The sequence below is a fragment of the Pseudonaja textilis genome, chromosome 2 (assembly GCF_049901715.1).
Source record: "Pseudonaja textilis isolate UNSWEBS1 chromosome 2, rPseTex1.2, whole genome shotgun sequence".
Lineage (NCBI taxonomy): Eukaryota > Metazoa > Chordata > Lepidosauria > Squamata > Elapidae > Pseudonaja > Pseudonaja textilis.
This window is the reverse complement of record NC_141991.1, coordinates 163,452,010-163,477,264: the sequence shown is the minus strand read 5'-3', so window position 1 is coordinate 163,477,264 and position 25,255 is coordinate 163,452,010. Positions and strand designations below refer to the sequence as shown.

At 39.7% G+C, this 25,255-nt stretch overlaps 2 protein-coding genes across 3 annotated transcripts in view; both read left to right on the top strand.

The window, feature by feature from the left end:
- The first annotated feature begins 8,238 nt into the window (after positions 1-8,238).
- LOC148127225 (uncharacterized) overlaps positions 8,239-25,255 on the top strand; it is a 230,714-nt gene continuing 213,697 nt past the window's right edge. The window contains exon 1 of the transcript XR_015742107.1: positions 8,239-8,344. The gene's annotated coding sequence lies outside the window, so the exon portion shown is untranslated. The remainder of the gene's footprint in view (positions 8,345-25,255) is intronic.
- CLDN23 (claudin 23) lies at positions 17,089-18,999 on the top strand. 2 transcript variants are annotated; one of them, XM_026712674.2, is made up of 2 exons: positions 17,089-17,274; positions 17,739-18,999. In XM_026712674.2, the coding sequence occupies exon 2, from the start codon at positions 17,852-17,854 to the stop codon at positions 18,632-18,634; it is 783 nt and encodes a 260-aa protein (XP_026568459.1). In that variant the 5' UTR covers positions 17,089-17,274; positions 17,739-17,851; the 3' UTR covers positions 18,635-18,999. The 2 variants fall into 2 exon arrangements, with proteins under 2 accessions (XP_026568459.1, XP_026568460.1); XM_026712675.2 differs by having other exon boundaries at positions 17,736-18,999.

Below are 25,255 nucleotides of genomic sequence, written 5' to 3'. Positions count from 1 at the left end.
TATAAATGTTCATATTCACAAACCATCCTCCTTTTTCTACCGTGGTTCAAAGATCTTGACCATGCTCTAAAGAGTCTTCAACTCAACCTATTGTTGATCAACACAATAGTGCTTCGTACTGTAGGAAGTTAGCACCCACCCCTCTCCTAGAAAATTGAAATATCCTGGGAAATATTAAAAAGGCAGAATATTTCCCCTAAAAAGAGTAAAGCAGAAATTCAGAGAGGCAGAAACTCAGCCCGCCCCCCTTTGTTAATGGGTGGGCCATTAAGGCCTGAGCCAGAATACTTTACATAACAAAGATCTCCAGGTAAAGGTATAGCAATTGCCCTAGAGCCCTTTCAGTGCATCAACATCCAGCAAGGCTCAACCAAGCCTGGAACTCAGGATAGCCTACAAAGTTAGCTAAGACTCCCACCCCTGGGAGTCTGACAGCCAATGGTATACATTTCTTGCACAGGAACAGGAAAGACTAAGGTAGGGCCCAACAGAGGGTATATAAGGGTCTCTCAGCATCTTGGGCAGCCCTTCTTTCTCTTTTCCTTCACCTTGGAGCATGTGATCATTCTTCTTTGGAGCTTCAAGCCATGTGGTGCTATCCACCATTAAAACCATCTTTCCAAACATCCTCCATGTTTCCAGTGACTTTTTCCCCACTGGGAACTGAACCCAGAAGGATATTTCTACCAACAGTACCAAGACCAACACAAGAGTGCTTCATACCAAGGTGGCTTTAGTTCCACAAACCTGATCTCCACTCTCTGGAGGTAATTCTCTGTTGCATCTCTGCTCTTGACCAGGGACAGTCCCTGGGATAAAGGAGAACCATTAACAGGAACAACAAGGTGCAAAGTCCTGCTCAAATATTCCCCACCCCCCACGCCACTCTACACAGCTAATCTTTCAAGTAAAAAAAAAAAACCCACACAAAGCACAAAAAATCAGGAAGTAAGTTAATGGGTTGCTGGAAAGATTATAGACTTCATATTATTTTGGTAAACAATGGAAAGGTGAAACTTGGATCAGCGCAGCAATAACTGCTTGCCTTGGGGGAAAGACCAGACCTTTCTATCTAGTTTCTCTCAGCAACAAGCCAGAAAAGATTGCAACCCATCAATATATAACATTCAAAGGCATCCAGCTGCTGAATAATTGCTCTATTTAACTTTCAGATCTGGACTGGGTGACAAAAAATGAGGAGATGTTACCCCCATTTTACCCAATTAATGATATAAAAGAGGGATATAAAATTTCCTCTGTATATTCTCCTTATGAACTTCATTATTTTATATTCATCTACTTTAGAAGTTGTAAACTGGGGCAGTGTGGCCTACATCTTGATCTTTAAAAAATATAGCTGTAACACAAAGTAAACTACAGTATATTCTACAATTCCAATGAAACTATGCTCATTTTAAAACATATTGTTTTCTGCATGGTTGACACCTAAATTAAATATTACAATAAGACATAGTGTGATTTGTTTAGTTTTGACTGGGTGAATTAAATGAAGCAAACCATAGATTCGCATAATATATGAACCCAGTCTCAGTCTGGAAAGACAGTTAACTGACTTTATCCAATCAAAAGAACTACTGATTTCAGCCCAGGCAATTATAGGTACTCAACTCTTTAAAACAGATACTTCTTTTCCCAAGATCCTAGAGAAGCTGAGAAGAGCAACTCTGGAAATCTCAGGAAAAGACATGGATGCTTTAAAGAATTCTTGGCAGGTGCTATGTTTCTACTCTTGTGGGTTCTGAAATCCCTTTTGGGAATCAGATGCATAGCACCACAAAGCTGTATTATGATGTTATTGTGGTTCTACTCCTACTTGAATGTTGTTAGTTGCGAAATCATGTCCGACCCATCACGACCCCATGGGCAATGTTCCTCCAGGCCTTCCTGTCCTCTACCATACCTGAGTCCACTTAAGCTCACGCTGACTGCTTCAATGACTCTATCTAGCCACCTCATTCTCTGCCGTTCCCTTCTTCTTTTGCCCTCAACTGTTCCCAGTGTTACACTACTTGAATAGGTAAGTCTGAAGGGTTGTTAGGGGAGTGAGGACCTAAAGATACTTGAGATATATCATGGTTCAGTTCTTCCCCCTATCCTTATCATTATCTACAGTACATGAAATTAATGGGAAAGGTCATCTGTTTTGGGCTGAGGTGTCATCAATTTACAGGCGATACCCAGTTATACATCTTTAACCTGGGTTAATTAGAAGATGTAGGGAAAGTCATGATTGATATCTGGAGACTGTGAGGGTATGGATATCTGGAGACTGTGAGGGTATGGATGGGGGAAAAGAGGCTCAGATTTAGTCCAAAGAAGATGGAGTGGGTCTTAATTCAGAATCTGACTGATTCCATAAAAGTACCATTTTTGACTCTTGGGGGGATTATGCTTACAGCATCTGGTTCTCCTGGATTTATAGCTCTGGTTCAAAGGAACAGATAGAGAGCTGTGACAAGAAGGGCTTTGCATACAAACTTTGGTTTAGTGCCAGCTGTAGCCTTATCTGGTGAATTATAACCAACAGCACCATGCTCAATAAACATAACTTATTACTTGTGTCATTATTTATTGATTGTACATTGATTCATTTTGCTTTCTTTATATAAGTTCTATAAGCCACCTTGATTCCTAGTTTCAGGCAGTAGACATATCCCACAAATAAATGTTGTAGGAAATAAGATTGTCCTGCTATATACTTTTAGTTGGGATTAACCCAGGTGTGGGATTCTGCCAGTTCGCACCTATTCGCTAGAATCGGATGTTAACATTCTAAGCAGTTTGAAGAACCGTTGTTAGAAGAAATTACTGGCCTAATCCTGTAAGGAAGGCAGGAAGGAAACATTCTGGTGTTGCTTACAGAAACTGCCTCTCTGTTAACCCTTATTACATTCTTGGAAGGACTAGACTTCCTGTCTCTGGAACTTCTCTGGAGTTTTTTTCTCCTCCTTGGCTAGTACTTTGCTTATGTGGAGTGACCATTCAAAGTTACAATGGCATTGAAGGCACTGAAAAAAGTGACTTATGACTGTTTTTCACACTTACGACTGTTGCAGCATCCCTACAGTCATGAGAGGCCAGGCAAGGAGATGCGTGCCTCGATGTGAGTGATATTGAGTTGGCCATGCCCAGCCAATAACATGACCACCAAGCCACATCCACCCAGTTACAAGACCACCAAGCCACGCCCACCAACTAAGCCACGCCCACAGAACAAGTTGTTTAAAAAATTTAATCCCACTCCTGGATTAACCCTTATTCTAAACAAAATTTTATGTTTACTGGACACATATAGAGTTGCTTTGTAAAATACAAATCTTAACAGTAATCATTATGTCCATGGAGAGTCTCAGTTATCCGGGTCATGGTTGGCCCAAACCCCAAAGATATGTTTTTCAGGAGGCAACTGGACTTCCTTGTTTTTTCTTTGAAGACATTTTGCTTCTCATCCAAGAAGCTTCTTCAGCTCTGACTGGATGGTGGGGAATGGAAGGATTTGCAAGGAATATAAATTCTTCCATTCCCCATCATCCAGTCAGATTGAAGCTTCTTGGATGAGAAGCAAAACGTCTTCAAAGATAAACAAGAAAGTCCAGTTGCCTCTTGAAAAAAAAGCACCTTTGGGATTAATCATTATGTATTTTCCAGAAAGATCTCCGGTAGGCAGTTAGGAGAAGGGAGGTCACTTTATGTGATTAGTCAGATGCTTGCTATAAAATACACCGTTGCATTTAGACTTGGAGAGAAAACAGCCATAATATAAAGACAGACTGAAACAAACAATAAAGAAGCAAAGTAAAAAAGCAACGCTGCTTTCATAAATCAAGGGAAGAGATTTCCTGTTCCCTTCTCTTGATATCATTGTTGATGTCAGGTGCCAGAAAAGCTTGAAAAGTATCTGGGAATATTTGCAAATAATCTCTAGGGATAATGAGACAAACAAAATTCCTGTGGATGATATGAGGATTCTGTAGTACATATCTTAGGACTGAATGCTACTTAACTGACAACTAGTTGGAAGACCTTGCATGTTATTTGAACTCAAATCTTGGCATAGCAGCTAAAAACTTGTTATCAGTTATCTTATCTATGCTACTTCCATATATGCAGCAGATGTGAATGGGGTTATTTTAAAGTTAATTTTCCCTTTTAGCTTCCAAACACAAGAAAAAATTGAACATCTTTTAAATGAGTCTGTGCCAGTCTACTATCTGTTTCCCTTTTTTTTTTTTTGCATAGCCCTATATGGAGGTAAATTGGAGACAGAAATAGCACAAGAAAAAAAAGAAAAGAAAATGTCCTTCATTACATTTGAGAGGAATCCCCACTCTGTTCAAATTATGGGGCACTTTTTAAGAAATGTTATAGAGTGTGGGGAAATGTGGGAAAGCAAGTAATAGGTTGCCAAGTATGACAAAGATCTCAAAGATAATTGACCTATTATCCAAGACTTTTTTAATGGATGTGTTTATATGATTTATGTAGCCACCCATGAGGAAGGAAGAAAGGAAGGGAGGAAGGAAGGGAGGGAGGGAGGAAGGAAGGAAGGAAGGAAGGAAGGAAGGAAGGAAGGAAGGAAGGAAGGAAGGAAGGAAGGAAGGAAGGAAAAATTGGATTCACTCTTCATTCCCCTTCAGCAACATTCTGGTATCTCTTATAGTACCATTTCATCATCTGGAGTTGCTCCAAAAAGCAGAACCTTCTGAGGACCACGAGCATAAAAATGGCTGGTCTTTAATGAATGGGGACTATTTGTGATTTCTTGAATTACATTGTTCCAGGTCATTGAATACATAACTCAGATGCCTACTAGATGAATTTTAAACCTAGCCAATTCAATCAGCATAACTGAACTGTGATGACCCTACCCATTTTGTCACCTGAAAGACACTATGGCAATTCCTCACTAACTTGGGCAATGGCACATTCCAGCTTTATTTTCCTTCATATTCAGGCCAGCTGCTCAGTTTTTCCCAAAAGTTCTTAATTTCTGGATGTGATGGAGATGTTTGGCTCTCTCTCTCTCTCTCTCTCTCTCTCTCTCTCTCCTCTCCTGGGTAGTTAACAAATAATTATATATATTTAAAATAATTGTAGCATAAAGCCTGCCAAGAAGGCAACTCCATAAAACAATGAGACATTATGAAAGCATGGAACATAGAAACACTTCTGACATTCACAGGAAATTCAGAATGAAAGTAGAGATCTTTGGGTTTAAAATTCATCTAGTAGGCAGCTGAGTTATGTATTCAATGACCTGGAACAATGTAATTCAAGAAATCACAAATAGTCCCCATTCATTAAAGACCAGCCATCTTTATACTCATGGTTCTCAGAAGGTTCTGCTTTTTGGAGCAACTCCAGATGATGAAATGGTGACACAGGTCACCGAGTCTACCTGTCATGAGTACAAGGCAGTGGTGGGATTCAAATTTTTTTTACTTTCAGTTCTATGGGCGTGGCAGGGGAAGGATACTGTAAAATCTCCAGTCAGAGGCGGTATTTGCCGGTTCTCCAAACTACTCAAAATTTCCGCTACCAGTTCTCCAGAACTGATCAGGACCTGCTGAATACCCACCTCTGGTGCAAGGACTCAGCACTCCCCATTATTCCCTCATCTTTTGCTACTCAGACATTGTGCTGAATGAATCAAGAACACAGTCCAAAGTCTGGCCTGGAAATCTGCTTTTTGTAGGAGAACAAATACTATTAAGTAATCTTTCAGCTGGCTTTTCTTCTAATAACACTTTATAATTCTTGGAACCATAATAGATATCAGTGATACTCAAGCACACACCAGCTTGGTCCAACCAAAGATCAAAGTATATGTGATATGAAATATATACAAAACAGATTTGCTGTATATTATTTCTTTTCATTGCCAGGCTACAACCATTAGGGTGAAAGTAAGCAGGAACTGGCAAACAGTGATAATTTTTGCAATCCTGTCCACGTGATATAATTCTGAACCTTACACCATGGTTTTCATTTTGAAAGGCTTAAAAACGCTTCACATTGTTGCAAGTGCTTTTTTAGTTTCAGAAATAAGACATTCTCTTAGTAGAGGAGGATGGAAAACGGTTGAATATATTTTAGCTGAGCCTATGACTTTTTGTCCATCTCACTGTGTGATACTGGGCATCATGAGGCCAAGTGCATTTTCTGTTTTGTGTCTTTTTCTCGTTTTAATCTCAGAAAAATAATATTGTGCTAGTTGTTATGTAACGAAAAGAAAAGTTACAAAAATGAAGTGAAACTTTGGAGAATGGATGTCAAAAATAAATTCTTTCTTACCCACTTCCTCAACATACAGGTAGTCCTTGACTTATGACCACAAATTGAACTCAACATTTCTGTTGCTAAGCAACACATTTGTTAAGTGAGTTTTGCCCCATTTTATAACTTTAGTTGCTACCATTGCTAAGTGAATCACTGCAGTTGTTAAGTTAGTATCATAACTGTTAACTGAATCTGGCTTCCCCATTGACTTTTCTTTTAAGAAGGTCACAAAAAGTGATCCCATGAAGCCAGGACACTGTAACCATCCTAAAAACATACCCAGTTGACAAGCGCCCATATTTTGAAAACATGGGGATGCTGCAATTTTGCTGTTGTAATTTTGAACAGTCACTAAGTGAATGGCTGTAAATTGAGGACTACCTGAACATAATAGGTATGCCTGGGAACTTTTTGAAACACATGAACTCCACATAAAACTAGTTGTTGGTTCTGCAATATTAAATACTTTCTGCCAACAAATAGCCCAGAATTTCTTTCACTATAGAATAGATCAAACGCTGGGGCTGTTTTCATGGAATGGGGTGTTTTCTTTCACATACAGCAAGATATTGCAATAAATTTCCACATTTTAATATGTAACTGGAGAATTTCAGATAACAATCAAGATGCAGCTGTTGAGCAGCTGCAATGCAACATATTCCACATTCTTTGTCTATCTTTGGAGTCTTCCTTGGTGGTTTTATCACGGCAAGATTCTGTGAATCAAAGCTTCCCACCTAAGCAAATTTATTTAAACTTCTCTAATAGGGGTATGTAATTCACACAAAATCAGAGCATGTTGTTTATCAACGGAATGCTTGAATCTATTTGCTAATTTATTCTTTCAGGTTCCAGATTGCATATTTCGATCTCCCGCTTTCTAAACTTTGTGCCTCATTAATGAGTGAGGTATGAAATACCAATTCTATCTCAGACATTGAAGGTTCCTTTCAAGTTTGCGAGACATGATTATCCAGCAAGCTACGGCAGGTTGGAAGACCTCCTGACTGGTTCATTAGAAAATGAAATGTTTCCTTTGAAAAGTTCTTTTCTTTTGGCCCTTCCCCTCCCTCCCCAAACGATAATAGAGATTTACCAGAAAAGTATGTAGATCAAAGAAAAGAGCCTTTGCCTCATATTTAAGTGCAGATGTGCTCAATGGCATGCACAGCCAGGACCATCACATTTCCCACCAGTTCATTTCTTTTGTTAAAAAGAAAAAAATCCCATTGGAGGCTTGCCAACCCTTCCAGAGATATTGCTGAGATCCCAAGCCACACAATTCTCAAAGCTGAAACCTGAATCGGGGATCTTTTTTTTCTCAAACAGTCTGCAATCATCTGCATGCCATACGGAAGGGCGATCAAGAAAGTGTCTCCTAACTGGAACCCTTGGAATCCCCAAGGTTACAAATATGCAGATAAGTTTGTTGTAGTTTGTACTCAACGAAAAGCATTTTTTTAAAATAACAAGAACTTTGTACTAATTCCTTTTGGGATAATACCTAGCCGTTGTGCCTCCTCATTCACATTTCCTATTGCTTTACTTTGAGACTTTCATTCACAACAAATGGCAGAATTATACTGCAGATTAATCTACCAGTCAACCAGTGCTGGAACAGTTGCTCTGTAGAGAGTCATTAGGTTGTGTGGACTGGTCAAGCTCATTAAATGCTTCAGTATAGTTTAAACTTTTAACGTTTTCTTTCACCTAACACATTATGATATCTACATAAGCGCACCAATGTGCCTACCGTCCCTGTCCTATTGTTTCTTTTATTTTTTTTATTTTTCTTATATGTATCCATGTATTCATAACTATGTTTTTACTTATACCTATTATTTTGTAAGCAATTGACAAACAAACAAACAAATAAATAAATTCAATTAAGGTACTGTTGGAAGAAAAATCCTTCTGGGTTCAGTTCCAAGTGGGAAAAAGACACTGGAAACATGGAGGCTGTTTGGAAGGTTTAATGGTGGACAGCAGGACCACGTGGCTTAAAGCTCCAGAGTGAAAAGGAAGAATGATCACGTGCTTCATGGTGAAGGAAGAGATCAAGAAGGGGTGACAGGCTGAGAGTGCCTGGGTTTTATAACCTTTGTTGGGATTTGAATTGAAGCTTGTATTCTGATTAGTTGTCAGACTTTCAGTGGAGGGAGACGAAGGAGGGGTCCATAGCAACTTGCAGCAAACCAAGTGTTTTGCAGGCTGTAGCATTTCCAGAGAAGCTGTTTTAAAGGCAAGAAAGCCTTTTCTTTTGATTTTTCCTGACTTTGATGAATGAGGATAGCTGATTTGTAGATTTGTTTCACAAATTACAGTATACAGAAGCAAGCAAGCTCTTAAATGTGCTTTTGTAATTTATTGGATTCGGCTTCTCCCATGAAAATTTTATTTTACATATGAAGTTGTAAAAATTCTGTTGTGGTTTCAGCTGACATACAGTTTAATTATTAAAAGAAAATGGTATATCTATTCCTTGTCCAATACATGAATAAATAATAAATGAGTCTTATGTAAGCAGACTTCATCCACCAATTACATAAAATGGAATACTGATTTAATATTTTCCTTTTAAATTGCTGGTTTCAAGGGACCCACTCAGAGAATCTTCTTTTGCTGGTAACTATCCATCCATACTGGAACACCATGTGAAAAACCTATGTTGCACGTTCTGCTCATTCATGCCTTTTATGTATCTATATCTGCCTTCATTATTTTTATAAATAATCAAGGCAGTGAACATACTAATACAGATAGTCCTCAATTTACAATGGTTCACTTAGTGAACGTTGAGCATTACAACACCACTGCAAGAAGTGACTTATGTCCGATTTTTACATTTACAACCAGGGGTGGGAGTCAAAAATCCCAGGAACCAGTTCGCTGCCCGGTTGCTGGGTGGGCGGGTGCCATGATGGGTGGGGCCTACCAGAACTTCCTGTTTCTGGCTTCTGGTGGGCCTCCAGAGCCCTGGGGAGGCCGTTTTCACCCTCCCAAGGGTCCAGAGGCCTCCCCCAGGGCTATGGTAGGGTGAAAACAGCCTCCCCTGGCCTCTGGAGGCCCACCAGAAGTCAGAAAAAGGCCCATTTCTGAACTTCCAGAAGGCCCATTTTTCCCCCTCCCAGAGCTTCTGCGTAGACCCTGCACTTACCCCCATCGAAAATGGGCTGCATGGAGACTCCAGGGAGGGGCGGAAGGGGAGGGGCCAGCCGGTTGGTTGAAATACTGGTTCAGCCAACCAGCTGTAACTTTAACATCTGGTTTGCCCAAACCGGTCCAAACCGGTAGAATCCCATCCCTGGTTACAACCTTTGCAGCATCCCCATGAACATGGAATCAGAATTCAGACACTTGGCAACTGGTTCATACTTATGAGCATTGCAGCATCCCGGAGTCATGTGATTATGTTTTGCGACCTTCTGACAAACAAAGTCAACTGGGGAAGCCAGATTCACTTAACAGCCAGGTTACTAATTTATCAACTGCAGAGATTCACTTAACGACTGTGGCAAAAAAATATCATAAAATGGGGCAAAATTCACTTAACTAACATCTCATTCAACAACACAAATTTTGGGCTCAGTTGTGGTGGTATGTTTAGAACTACCTGTACTTCTTCTTCCTCCTATTTTCTCTACAACAACAATCCTGTGAGGGATACTGGGCTGAGAGAGAGTGACTGAGTCCAAATTACCCACCCTAAATTTTTCTGGAGAGAGAGAGGGGAGGATGGGCCATTCAAACCAAATGGCTGATTTTCCTCTTCTCGTATTGTGATTTAAGAGGGGAAAGTTAAGTTTTGTTTTTCTCGTAAAAAAGTATCTGTGTGTCTCATCATAGCATAGAGGAGATGGCTGTAGAGACCCCGAAGTTTCAGGATTGATCAAGACACGTTTTTACAAATGAGGCAATCCTGGCCAAACTGGACCTGTTGGTCAGTACGTGATAACAGAAATGGAGCCACATCTGAGAAATGCGGGGGGTGTGGGGGAGAGGGAGGATTTCTTGGGAAAGAATTCCATGATTTTCAAGATCTCCAAGATTTTGCAGAGTTTCAAAATACCATCATTGCCAATAATTAAAGGGGATGATGAGGTTGCACATGAGCACTTGGATTCCCGGGACTTTGAAAAGTGGGAGGCCAGAAAAGAGAGAGGAAGAGGAAGAGTTTACAGCGACTGATAAGCTAATTTGCTTGCAATTAATTAATAAATTAAGTAATTAATTCACTTGGAGTTGGAGAGAGGGTTACTAAAACACTTGTAACTGTTTGATCAGCTGTTATCTGAATATAAAACTCAACATGAATTGGAACTACTCCCCACCCCCCATCCAGGATCATATCCTCTTACTTCTAGCTGGACAGCCATAAAATGTCATAAATTGGGAACGGGGTTCACAGACTCATGCTAAAAAGGAGCTGTCACTGATCTTTGTCTCAATGGTCAGAGATTCAGATTTCCTTAGCTTAGGAAATCAGAATAACATAATGTCAGATTTGGAAAGGACCTTGAAGGTCTTCTAGTCCAGCCCCACTTTAATCAATCAAGGTCAAGACACTCAACATTCATTCTCTTCCTTCTATCCATCCTTGATTTAATTCCATGATTGCAAACACAAATTATCTTGGCTTGATTCCTACTCAGGTTTCTTGGCACCAGAAATAGAGAATTTTGAGAGAATATTGCTGGTAATAGAGAATATTGCTGGTCATCACTGAACATTTAATGTAATAAATACCATCCGTTAAGCCATAGGGGGTTTTGCTGCAGCCTAGCAAAAACTTTTCACTGAATAAATGACAAAAAGAATTTTGGTTTTAATCCAACGTAGGATCACTGTCAGGTCATGTTTGGACGTCCTCATAGACTCTCTTGGCATGAATGCCTATTGAACTTGAATTGCCATTTTCAATTCATCCTTTGAGTTTCAGAGTTGCAGAAGAATGAAGATGTTCAAGAACCAAGACAAAGGCAAGGCTTCACTTCTGGAGGAATTTTTTTTTTAAAAAAAGGAGACCATAACGTTCAAATATGAGAGCAGACTTAAAAAGATACTTCTGTGTGAGAAAAGAATTAAATAAATGAACAGAAGATGAAATCTCTCTACTGCTGTTAAACTTTTACATTTAATTCTCATGTTCCAAAACAGAACATGAGGTTGTGTGTATTTGGTGCCACTGGACAATAGATGTTCTGAACTAAAATGACCCAAATTCTATGAAAAGAAAAACTGGACCTGTGTGATTTGTATCAATTATAAAAGCCAAGCAAGCAATGTAGTGGTTTTTTATATTAATGTTGTATAATTGATACAATTTTCTCAGAAACCTCCCAGAAAGACAAGTTCTGTGACCCTATCCTTTGATTGTTAATAAGTGTTGGCTTTTCTCTTGGGCCACATTCTGTTCACAATATGAAATATCCAAAGTAATGAGTAAGTAATCCAATTGTTTCTCTTCTCTTTCTCCCAGAGCAATAATGGAAAGCGAGTCTAGGAGATGAGGTTGCACAGACATCGCATAATAAAACACTAACAGATGAACAAATTGCAGCCACGCTGAGATTCAACCCCTTTCAGTTCTCAAGATTTCTCCCCTTGTTCAAGATGCTCCAATTTGGGGCAGAGAGTTGCTATTTAAAACCAAACCTACCTGAAACTTTTTACAAGTTGAATGCTGCCTTCTGCAGTTTTGTTTGTTTGTTTATTTGCTGCCTTTGCATTTCCTTAGAATATGACAGGTGACACATCCTGTTCGCTGTTGTAGGAGATAGTGGGAAAACATACTCCTTAAGACTATAAAAGCCATGAAGAGGAACACTGATATATAGCTCTGTGGCTGTGCCTTACTTGATACTCTTGAAGGGCTTCAGAAGGCATTCCTTGAATGCATGTTTAGGCCTTGATTCCGGTCACATTTTGCACTGAGCTGCTTGGTGATTTATTTACCATGATTTAAGGCACAGCCTTTAGGTGAAACAAACAATTTGTGACTTAGTCAAAACAGGATGGCTAATGCAATCTGTGATGCCAATAAAAAAATTCAACACAATAGGTTGAAAAAAAACCCTTTATTTAAGAAAGTGTCCCACAAGGGAATCCAACAGGGATTGCAGTTTTTGTTTTTGTTTTAATTCAATGATATATCTCTACAATGAGTGGGTGCATTTTCTAATTTCTTGTTCTATTTGATTTTCTTTCTAAACTGAGGAACAGAAGAATATGTCTTTACTGGGTATAAGGAAACAGATTGATCATAACTGAAATATTGTTGTGATGTGGCCGTAATCTCTTTTTCTTTTAAATGAAGTTTTTATTATTTTTAAATACAACAAATCCATTCCATTTCAATCGTGTGTCAATTAGGTACATATTTCACTTGTTGACCATTATAAATGATATTCTACTTATCAAATCTAACAATACAATATTAATCACATTTCCATATATATAATAATGTCACATACATCTATCACTTAAATTTCTCTAATTACTCTATAAATACATCTCTTTTAATTTATTTTATTCTCTATCCATTGATAAAACATATGCCATACCATATAATAATCAGTTCCTTCTCTTTCTTTAATTTCTAGTGTCAATCATTTCTGCACATTCAAATATTGTTTCAATTATTCTTCCAATTTTGGGCAAATACTATTCTAACCGCTGTTAAAACATGTATAATTAAATATGTCTTTTCTTTAGTATAACCTTCTGGTACCATTCCTAATAGGAATATTTCAGGTTTCAAATCTATATGTTGTTTAATTATTTTTTCTAACCATGTGTGTATTTTAGTTCAGTACCTTTTTGCCTCTATGCAAGTCCACCACATATGATAATATGTTCCTGGCGTTTGATGACATTTCCAACATTTCATTGATTTATCTTTAAACATTTTCGTTAGTCTTGCTGACGCTAAGTGCCATCTATAAAACATCTTATATAAGTTCTCCTTATACGATGTCGATATTGTCAATTTATAATTCCTATTCCATAATTTCTGCCATTTATCCAATTCTATAGGATATCCAAAATAATATAAAAAGATTATATAGTTATTTATTAGGTGTCAAGCTGGAAGAAGAAGTTAAAGAAATCATGATTGCTGTAATCTCTTTTTCATTGACCTCCAGCTGCACATAGACATCTATATGATAATACCATTTGCATTTGCATATGCTGGCTAGGGAATTTGCATATTAGAGCCCATGGTCACCTTGGATAATGAGATGGGCAGCAAACAAATGTAATAAATAAATAAATAAAACTGCACATGCTGACTGGGGTATTCTGGGTGTTGAAGACCACACCTCTTAAAAGTTGCCAACCCTGCTGTAGTGGGAGGCCGTTGTGTTATGTGGATATAGAAACATTACACAATTTAAGCACTAGGTGGTGGTGGAATCAAAATGTATCCAGTTAAGAGTTGTGAGAATAAGCGTTTGACTCTAATTCTATTTTCATAATGTCATGTAATGCTTTTTTCTACAGTGAAGAGAGGCAGTACTATATACACACAGATGCAAAGAGACCTGAAATTCCACTTAGTGCATTGGGGGCCCGGCAAGTACCTAATCATAATAAAGTACCTTTATTACAATCTGTAGTGCATACATTGCACCACAAATACACACCCGTACACACATACATACCTGGAGAAGGCAGGAGTACATGGTGAGGAATAGGTGTGTATTTCCCAAGAAAGTCAGTATTGCAAGCATTTGCTTGAAAAATATAATTTTCCTGCACAAGCATGCTAGTTTCTAATCGGCTGCTCTGATCTTTAGCAACAAGTACACATTCCAGGTGCAGAACTAGTGAACGGAGCTGTGACTAGGGAAAGGAAATGCAGGGGCAGTGTTTATACTTGCCTGATGACTTGGCTTAAATTATTTCGTGTTCCTTCCCTCACTGCCCAACCACACCCTTGTTTATTTACCAGCAGTTGCTGCCCTCTGCTGACCAGTGCAGAAACAGAAGAAGAAGAAGAAGAAGAAGAAGAAGAAGAAGAAGAAGAAGAAGAAGAAGAAGAAGAAGAAGAAGAAGAAGAAGAAGAAGAAGAAGAAGAAGAAGAAGGAGGAGGAGGAGGAGGAGGAGGAAAGGAAGGAAGGAAGGAAGGAAGGAAGGCTTGGTGTCAAGATGCCAGCTACATCATCCACTATAATCCTTTGCAGCATTGCCCATTAATCCCAATGGTATTGAATTTATCTCCTGTAGCAAAAAAGAATGAATAGAGATGTTGAAAGCAGAACGTCTGTCATCGCTGATAGTCTGTTGGACTACAGTACAAGAAGTCAGGAAATGAATGAATGAAACAGAGGCCAAAGTTTAAGGCAAGGAGAGATGGGGTAATTTTTTATCTAGATGGGCTTTATATGCTTCTGATCATGATAGAAATATGAACCCTTTGGGTTTTTTTTCCACAGAATTAATTATGGGTGATTTCAATCTACCTCTACACATTTCTTCCAAGTGTTTAATATGATATAGATGGAACAGTATAAAATAAACACACCCCAGCTCAGCAATGTATGTATTTATAGGCCATTTCCAGTGTCCAAAGTGCTTGCCATGATTATCAACAAATGCTACTGTCTATCCTACCACTTAATCTTTGGAGACAGAATTAGTGCTGGTAGAAGTGATTATTATTATACAGACAGTTTTATTGAATGCAGATTAAAACATAAAATAGAAAAATTTTAGTTTATAACTCGACTGGCAGACCCAGGCAATTAATAGTAGACTTCTTTTTTTTTTTGAGCGAAAGAAAAATGAAAGCGATGGAAATGATGTTTGTGTCTAATTTTTGCTTATCACATTGCTGTTAGCAGACAGAAAGACCCCATTGGGATAAATTAGCAATGGTTTGAGTCTCAGCAACTGTGTAGAATAGTACAAATGACAGCCTTAAGATGAAGTATGGGAGCTTGTGCTAGCTAGGTGGCAGCATCTGGCTGATCTAGAGACCCTAAGCAAGGGCAGACCTCATTAGTATTTAGATGGGAGACATTCATTTATTTATTTTATTTATTTAGTTTAGTTTGTCAAGCATGTATGAGAAAACAAATATAAGTATGAACATAACATATAAACATATAAGTATAAACTGGTATAAGTATATACATAATAAATGAGTACAAATAAATGGGAACAGTAGGACAGGGACGATAGGCATGCTGGTGCGCTTATGCACGGCCCCTTACCGACCTCTTAGGAATGGAGTGAGGTCCATGGTAGACAGTTTAAGGTTTTGGTGGTTTGAGGATGTAACAACAGAGTCAGGTAGTGAGTTCCAGGCATTAACCACTCTGTTGCTGAAGTCGTATTTTCTGCAATCAAGTTTGGAGAGGTTTACTTTGAGTTTGTATCTATTGTTTGCCCATGTGTTATTGTGGTTGAAGCTGAAGTAGTCATTGATAGGTAGGACGCCGTAGAGGACAATTTTGTATACTAATCTTAGGTCGGACTGTAGGCGGCGTAGTTCTAAGTTGTCTAGGTCCAAAATTTCAAGCCTGGTGGCATAAGGTATTCTATTGCAAGCTGAGGAGTGGAGTACTCTTCTCGTGAAATACCTCTGGACTCGTTCAATTGTATTAATGTCCATTATACAGTGTGGATTCCAGGCGGATGAACTGGAATCATCATGAAATGCTAGGTTGTAGGCTAGACTGGGAAAGTCAAAACCATCCAGGGAGAAGGTAAAGGCAGGTCACCTCAGTACTGTTGCCAAAAAAACCACCCCTACACAAAGTATCACAAAGGTTTCATGAAGTCACCAAGGGCTGAGCCCAACTCAAAGGCTTTGCTGTGACCCGGCTTATGTTGGGAAAAAGGGGAACCTATTCTCCGATCTAGAAAGTATATGCAACGTTCTTCACACAAAAGATTTTCTAAATCTGGTTTTACCAGTCTAACGTTCTGCCTTGGCTTTGTTTTCCAAAGTATGACAATACTGTCTAATAGTCAATCAATTTCCCTCCCCCACCATTCCGACCCTTATTACAGCACATCCCCAGGAGAGCAACCCAGGCTCCTTGCCAGCATCAGAATTGGTTTTTTGAACAAGGATTTACTCAAGGGATGCAACTAGGTGTATTTGCCACCGAGAAAAACAACCAACACAAAATAAAGACCTCCCAACGATTGTTTAAACAACCAGGTAAGACATAAGGAAACGCGTTCCTGCCTAGTGTGCAGAAATCAATAGCTGAAACACATTTAATTTGAGTATCTGCCAGCATCTGCTTAGGTAGGAAGCTGCTCTTTAAATTCCTGCTACATTGGCTGGCTGGCAAGTTGGTAAATCAAGACAGGGGAATGAGAGTGAGAAATAATTAAAAAATATATCAAAGCTATAGTGCACCAAAGGGTTCTTAAAAAGTGGCAAAAGATTGGTTGAATCGGTTTCTTAAAACACTTATCTTTTCCCCATCCCACTTTCGACAGTTATTCTCCCTTGGCAGGTTCAGGAGCAGCCTTAGCTCAGTTTCACTCTCCCTTTCAGGGCATTAGTGCAATCTGAACTGCCCAGCATGCTTATCTTTCAAAATAGTTACACAAGCAATGATGCTTTAAATTGCTAATTGTTTAGATGGGCTGTGCAACCTGAGCAATGAGAGCTGACCTTTACTCAGGAGAATAAAAAAATCACTATGTATCGTGCACACAAAGAAGCAGGTGTGATGTTCTTCTCCAGCAAACCCCACCTTCTTGAAGTCACCAACTTGGCAACACCTGGTACAAAGCCTTCCTGGTTCCACTTCTGTTTTACTTCTCCTCCCCTCCCCTTTTTGCCTATAAAATACAACATAGAACGAGTTTGGCGACAGCAGTGTTCAGTTTCTCTGTATACAAAGAAGTTTCGGGCGAAGTAGCCGAGTGCTTTTAGCTGGGTACATAGAGGAGGGAAGACAATGGACGTCACAGGTGTGCCTGCAGTAGGACTGAGCAAGCGGACAGGTAAATGTTTGCTCTCTTTTGATGTCTGATTCCAAGTCAGGGGGAGCTTCAGGATTTCAGGAGGGGGATCTTCAAACCATCTTTAAACTTGAACGGGAAGAAAAAAACCCTCAGGCTGCCGTTGACCTTCCTTGTTGGGAAGGTCCCTCCAAAATTACACTTTAGAAGGGGGCACTCCTGGCAGTGACTCAAGAGAAGTAAAACGTACCATATTTTGGAGCCGTTCCTGATTACAGGGGAAGGAAGGAGAAAAACATTCTCTTTAGCACTGGGAAAGGGAGACAGAATTTAGAATTAAGCAATTGTGAGAAATAGAGCAACCCAACTGTTCGCTGTAGTTTCTTTTACGGGCAGAGTAGGAAGGTTAAAGGAATTCTGCAGTAAATGTGGGGCTTATATGTGGGGAACCTGAGTCCTGACTGACCGGATTTCTTGAATCCTAATCCAGAATCTTTTTTCAGCAGAGATCACCAACAGATGCCTAGCAGGGAATCTTAGCTAGGCAGGCCAACTTAGAAGGTGAAACCTCTTCTGGTTTCCGTAACAGCTTCTTGGGCTTGATTGCTTGGTCAGCAGCATGCGGACTCCGACTCCCATGATTGTGGGCATTGTGCTTGGTCCCTGTGGCCTTGTCTTGAACCTGACAAGCACGCTGGCCCCCAGCTGGAGAGATGTGACTGGATTCCTTGACATGTCAATAGATCTGATTCAGCACCAAGGGATCTGGGATATTTGCAATGAGCGCATGAGTACCCGCGCAAACGAATGCAACATCAAAGACACCCTTGGTTACTTTGACCAGCTGCCCGTGCAAGTGGCCAGAGGGCTCATGCCCTCTTCTCTGGCAGTCACGGTCGTGGGGCTGATTGTGACTTCTTTGGGTGTGCGATGTTGGCAGGAAATGCCCCACCATTTGCTCGCGGGGCTAGGCGGCCTGGTGCTCTTTGTTTCCGGCTTGCTGAGTTTGATTGCAGTTTCGTGGTACAATTACGAATTGTATGACTTACCTTCTCCTCCATCCACTACCCTGCGGGTGGCCTACTGCTTGGTCCTTGGATACTTAGGGAGCTGCCTGGAAATTATTGGAGGCATCTCTCTAACTTTTAGCTTTGGCCAATGCTGCAAAGAGTTGAGATTGAAGAAAAGCGCCACGAATTCCAAGTATTCCAAGAATTCCAACCAACAGAGTCTGTCAAATGTTGGCGCCATCTCTGCCCCCATCAGCAGCACAGCAGTTCCCAGGCAATCCCGGAACCCCATGCCCAGATCCTACAGCAATTCTCTGGATGTACTGGAAGGGGAGAGGACGTGGAGTAGGAGCAGAAGCGAGAGCAAGCTTCCCTGTGACACAGATGTTTAGCCCTAAACTTGAGAATTTGTACAAAGCCAAAGCAAGGAGGAAAATTCTTGTTATTGTACTATGGAATGCCCATCCATGAATGTCCTCTTACCAATGTAATATTTCTCCTTCCCTCTTGACCAATGAATCAATGAAAGAACCACTGAGACTCTGGAACAATACCTGATTTATGTATTTTCTCAGGATGCTGGTATACTGCTTAGGCAACATATATTATAGTCATTGCACACAGAAAAAAAAAATACAAATGGAATGAATCATGCCTTTGACCGGCGCCTGTGTTGTTAGGAGTTTGGAGATGAAGTAGGCTAAGGATCCTCTCAAGTGAGCCACCTGGTTAGTAAATAAAAGCAGGACTTAAAAAATATTCTAAATTCTTGCAAAAGATCTGAACAGAAATTTAAATTGCAAGCAATCCACACTGAACTGAGCAGAAACCTCTTATGAACAAATGCGTACTGCTGACCAGCTATGCATAAGATTGTCCTGCTGGGTATTAAAAACTGCTTTTACAGCGGTGCTTAGAGTTCTTAAGTGTTTCCTTTTTTTACTGTCAGATGAAAAGCTGAAGGGAGACTTATAAGAGATTCCACGTAACTTTTCACACAAGGCTATAATCCTATTACTTAATTATTCAGACACGGAGGGAAAGCTGCAGGTGAAACTTATCCACATTTATTTGAAGGTATATACCACGGGTCTTCAAATTTGGCAAGTTTAAAACTTGCGGACTTCAACTCCCAGAATTCCTGAGCTAACATGACTGGAGGAGGAATTCTGGGAGTTGAAGTCAACAAGTCTTAAAGCTGTCAAGTTTGAAGACCTCTGGTGTATACATTCATGTGAAGAAAGGAAATCACAGTCAGTTGCACAGATACGTTTTATATACTGTGTGTAGATATGATACTTGAATGCAGATAATTTGCTCTTAAGACTTTCTGCTAAGGCTGTGCCAAACATGCCTTGTAATTTATCAAAAGGGGTTTTTTTCCCCTCACAAAGAGAAGTTTCTATTCTTTTTCTCATATTTCGGGTGATTGGAAAGTTCTTTCTTGATGGTGTTTTAAGCTTGCTTCATTGTCCAGCCAATAGAGTTTGCAGAAATCTCTTTTTAAATTTTTTTTTAGAAGTCTCTCCACTCTCCAAAATGTAAAAAAAAAAAAAAGCCCAAGGGGAGTGGTTCCTTCATAATGCTCTATTCTGGGATTCAGTGTGAGAACCAGCAGTGTGCAGTCTGCTCCTGAGAAGATTGACTAGTAAGGGATAGGATAGTTGTATGCTCCTTTGCCACCTCTTCACTAAAAGAAGTGCAAGGGTATCCCATTCTGCCATGAGAATTTCATCTCTTTCCTTTTCAATAAAAATTTGGAAAGCAATTTTCTTACTCCAAACTGAGGGAAAACTAGTAAGTGGAAACATCACACAGAGCTTTTCTGCACAGCCCTGCATTCTGCTGTATGTGCAACATTTAGAATAGCTCCTAAGGGGTGAGCTCAACTCTTGATAACTTTATAAACATGTGATTTCCTTAACTACAAGGCAGGTGGGTTGTGATTGTCTTCCTTAGGGGTGTGTGTGTGTGTGTTTCATTTCCTCAATCTAAATTATACTCTGGAGATTTCTTGGTGATCTCTCATTCTAATACTAATCAAATACAATTTTGCTTAGCCTTCTTGTGATCAGCCAGGTCTACCAAGAGGCTGCTGCTACCTGGTATGGCCCACTTCTGATAGCTTTTGAATTACTCAGCTGTTCTTCTCCCCATGGCCAGGATGCTTCTAGAATCTAGATTGTCTCCTCTGCGGGGGTTCTTCCATTTTTCTTCAGATATTGTGCCTGCAGTGTTAAAATGAAGTTGGTCAGTGTCTATTACCTTGATGGGAAAAGCAGCTAAATTACCACTTGCCTTCACGTTTTCTGTTTATGACAAGGAAAAATATTATTTTAAATAAGGAATGTAATAAGGGGACAATATCACAGATTGTCCTAGCACACCAAACAAATCACGCTAAAGCATTTACGTTTACAAATGGGTAGGTTCTAATTAAAGGCACAGGAATCCATCATTGGGGGAGGGAACATAACAACATCCTACAACATTATGCCACAAATTAAGGTCTGAACACCCAAAAGACAAACAAACATTGAAATGGAATCATTGTGTAATGATACAATTTGGATTATGTGAACAGTTACAGTGATTTTTGAGAAAAATGTTTGAACAAGTAGAGTTATTTTTGCAAAGCTATTAGGCAATTTATCTCTGCCTTAAGATTATTTTAATCATCATCAGGTTTTTCCCCTCACAATAAAGCTAAACATTTGGAGGAACACTAGCTTACTAAAATGATATGTTCTGCAAAGTAAGTTACCAATGAAGCTTAATTACATCCTGAAGTATTTTTAAGATTTATATGAATACCAACTTGTATTAGTTTTTAATCTGTTCATGCAATAACGGGCAGGGCAACTTTCGGCAGGGCAACTTTCGGCAGGGCAACTTTCTGTTCATGCAATAATGGGCAGGGTAACTTTCGGCTATAGTATACTAAAATACATTGAGCTGAAAGATTGGTAGACATGGGTGAAATGCTGCTGAAAATACTATAATTTTTTCCTGAAACTGAAATCCAAGTATAATAATAACCATCTCTAAAATCAAGGGCAGCTAAATTATGCAAGGTACAGATTGCATTTGATTTAGAGTGGCCATATTTATACATGTAGCCCTTAAATCTTGTGAATTTCTTTCCTTATTGATTCTTTTACTTATTGTATTTTTGTGTTTGGTCTGAAACATTTTTTTCTCCTTAATTTTGTAAGGAGTCAGGCTTCTTTTTGGCCTACAGATCTGGTGTTTACTTTTATTAGGTTTTTAGCCTTTCATTATTGAAATATATTTCTGAACTAAATTAAACCATTTCACAGTGTATTTACATTTTAACAATAAAGGGATCAACAAACATAGGATCTTGGGGTATGTCATCTCTGTCTTTTCCATTTGTTTTAAATACCTGGTTAACTAAAAAGCTGTCTTTTTCAAGTCTTTTTCAAAACTGAAATTTCAAAAAGTGATTTTTGAATGGTGAGGCGTTCCACTCCCTAGGTAATGTGATTTTATTTTGTTTACATTTAAATGTAATTAAAATTCAGTAGTTTTAAGTTTAACTGATTATTCTTCAGTTCTGTACATACTTTTCTCCCCTCTTTTATATTAAAATTTCAGTTTGGAAACCACTTTTGAAGTCTCTGCCTCCTCCAATATACATCTGTGATGTCAATTAATGTACAATGATTGCATCCTGAGTTGACAGGGGTATACTCTTCTCCCATTTAAAAAGATGACAAAGAAAATCTTTCGAGTAGCTGCTTGAGAAACACTGCTTATAACCCAAATGATACATAACCCAGGGCCGTAGAGTGGGTCTACTTGCAAACATTGGGTTCCTGAGGGTTGTCATACCTTCCTCTGCCTGTTACCATCCTGATGTATTTATGTATGTAAGTGTACATCTTATTTATATGGCTGCCCACCTCACAAAATTGTGACTCTTAGCAGCATGCAATCAAACCAATTTAAATAAAATATAGAAAAATGGATATTATTGTTAAAAGGCTGACAGAGAGAGAGTCAGGTATTATGAAGAATGGAGGCCCCTCCTCAGACCACCATTCTTTTGCAACTTCCGGGCCTGTTGACTCAGTCAGATTTGGAGGGTGTTCCAGAAGAAAACAGAGATGTTCAGCAGAGATGTTGTTTGGGGAGTTGATATTCCACAGGGCCAGGGCCAGGCAGATGTCCCTACCTGCTCCTTCTTGATCCTTTCTCCAAGGCAGGGGTGTCAAACTCAAGGCCTGGGGGACAGATCCAGCCCATGGGGTGCTTAGATCTGGCCCATGGGGCCACCCTGGAAACAGCAAAAGACCGACCTGCGGCACCTCTGCCAGTAAAAACAGAGCTCGCTCGGGCCACGTGCAGCCCTCCCGAGCTCCGTTTTCGCTGGAGGCTGTCGCAGCCAAAAATGGAGCTCGGGAGCCCACTTTCACTGGCAAAGTGCTCGGCCACAGGCGCCCCCACACGAATGACTAGCTAGCCATGCCCACCTGGTCATGCCTCCCAGCCCCTCTGTAGTCAAATACAACCCTGATGCGGCCCTCAATGAAATCGAGTTTGAAATCCCTGCTCCAAGGCTAGGACACACACACACAAACACACAATCCCCCCGATCCTCAAGAGACCAACCATCTCTGCCCAAGTACTAGGTGGCTCAAGAACTAAGCCCGTCTAGGTGAAAGAATGTCCACTCACCACACCTGACAGAAGGGAAGATCATCCATCCTCCCTCGCTACTCGACTCAAGAGTCAAGAATTCAAGATACTGTTTTATTTTGTGTTCCGTTTACTGAGTCCTTGGTTGTCTGAGTTAGATACTATGCAAGGGCTGAGAGCTCTATCAATAAAGGTGTGGTAAAATGAAAAGAAATGCTTCTTGCTTGCAAAAATACTTTTTAGCTAAATGCGTGCATGTGTGTCTATATATTGTATGATGGACGGTGGATAAATAATGCAGTGTCAAAACCTCTGCAGTTCAAAAGGCAATCAAGTTTCTGCTTGATGATGATAGCTTTAGGAAGTGAGTTTGCATCTTTAGAGGGATGAGAACTGCCACCACCCGCCCCTGAGCAAAGGTGTCTAGGTTCCTCAATAAAATATGGCTATAATGTAACTGGGAAGGGCAGTCAAAGTCCCCAAAAGAAAAGTGGCAGCGTTGTGCAATTTCTGGGAACAGCATACAGTTATGTCATGTTAATATTTTACCAGTTATTTCATTTTTCAAATAGCAGACATTGTACAGTCGGCAAAGATGCAGTGGAGCTTTTCCAAATCTCAAAGCAACTGAGAAAAGGAAGTCGTAGTTTAACCCTACCTACTCCAACAACTAGAAAGCTGGCTAGCCGATTCTGCAGCTGGCCAATTCACACCCCTCACCTACAGATATCAGCACCTTAATGCCAAGCTTGCTGCTTCTGCCTCTCTAGTTCTCACCATGTTGTAAACAAACTATTGTATAATTGATTTCTGTATTTCATAGTGGTTCAGTAAGAGTGATTTGATTTTGATGGGGGCATCTGTGATTCAATTGTCCTCCAATTTCTGAAGTCATGCATTGTTGTCAATAATTCAGTTTTGGTGTGTGTGCATACACACACACACACACACACACACACACTAGCCGCTAGCACTTGGCTGTATAACCATTGTGATTATTTTAAATGAAAGGTATAGTAACTCTGTTGTTTTTCTTTTTTTTTTTTGCTGTCAAGGAAAACTAGTTGAGTGTAGGGTTTAAGGCATTAGACTAGAAACTGGAAGGCCCTTAATTCTAGTCCCTCTTTAGGTACAAAGCCAGCTGGATGACCTTGGGCCAGTCACTCCCTCTCAGCCCTGGGAAGCAGGCAATGGCAACCCACTTCTGAAACTTTGCCAAAATAACTTCAGGGACTTGTCCAGGCAGTTGTCAGGAGTCAACACTGATTCAAAGGCACCGAAACAAATACAATGGTACCTTGGTATTTGTTGTTAATTGGTTCTGGGAGGCACAATGAATATTAAAAATGATAAGTGGAAAACAAACCATGTGACTTAACAAGTGATCCTTTGTTTTGGCCAGAAAGGATAGTGAGTCACAAGGCAGCCAAGATTGACAACTTCTAGCTTTGCATGCCTCAGCAAATGAGTCAAACAAACAAACGAGTACCGGGACAACATTTTTGCGTCAAAATGCGTCAAATACCAAATTCAATTATTTTTAGAGCAATTGAGGTACCACTTTATATGCAAAAAGGTAGATCTGGTATAAAATACTTCTTCCCCTCTTTCTTTCTCCTTTGAAAGAATCAGAATGTCTGTTTGGGACTCTCTTTTAACATCTTTCCCCCTCCCCTTCTTTCCTTCCCATCCTACAGGTATGTCACTAAGAAACTAACATCACAATCAGAGACATTGATTCAGAAATAATAATGTTGACTCTATGAATTCTTATTTTCAAGTGCAAGATCATAGAAGAAAATAGTTGGTTGTGAGTGATAACATAGGATAGGATAGGTTAGGATAGGAATCACAGAGTTGGAAGCGACCTTGAAGGTCTTCTAGTCCAACCCCTGCTCAGCCAGGAAACTCTACATCATTTCAGACAAATGGTTGTCCAATCTCTTTTGTGTTGGAACATTCACAACTTTTGGAGGCAATTTGTTCCACTGATTAATTGTTCTGTCAGGAAATTTATCCTGAGTTCCAGATTGCTTCTCTCCTTGATTAGTTTCCATCCATTGCTTCATGTCCAGCGTTCAGGTGCTTTGGAGAATATCATGGCTATCCCTGAGGTACTGGAACACTGCTATTAGATCACCCCTAGTCCTTCTTTTCATTAAACTAGATATATTCAATTCTAGCAATTGTTCTTTATATGTTTTAGCCTTCACTCCCCTAATCACCTTTGCTGCTGTTCTCTGCACTCTTTCTAGAGCCTCCACATCTTTTTTACATTGTGGTGACAAAAGATGGATTCCAAGTGTGATCTTACCAAGGCATTATAAAGTGATATTAGCACTTCACATGAT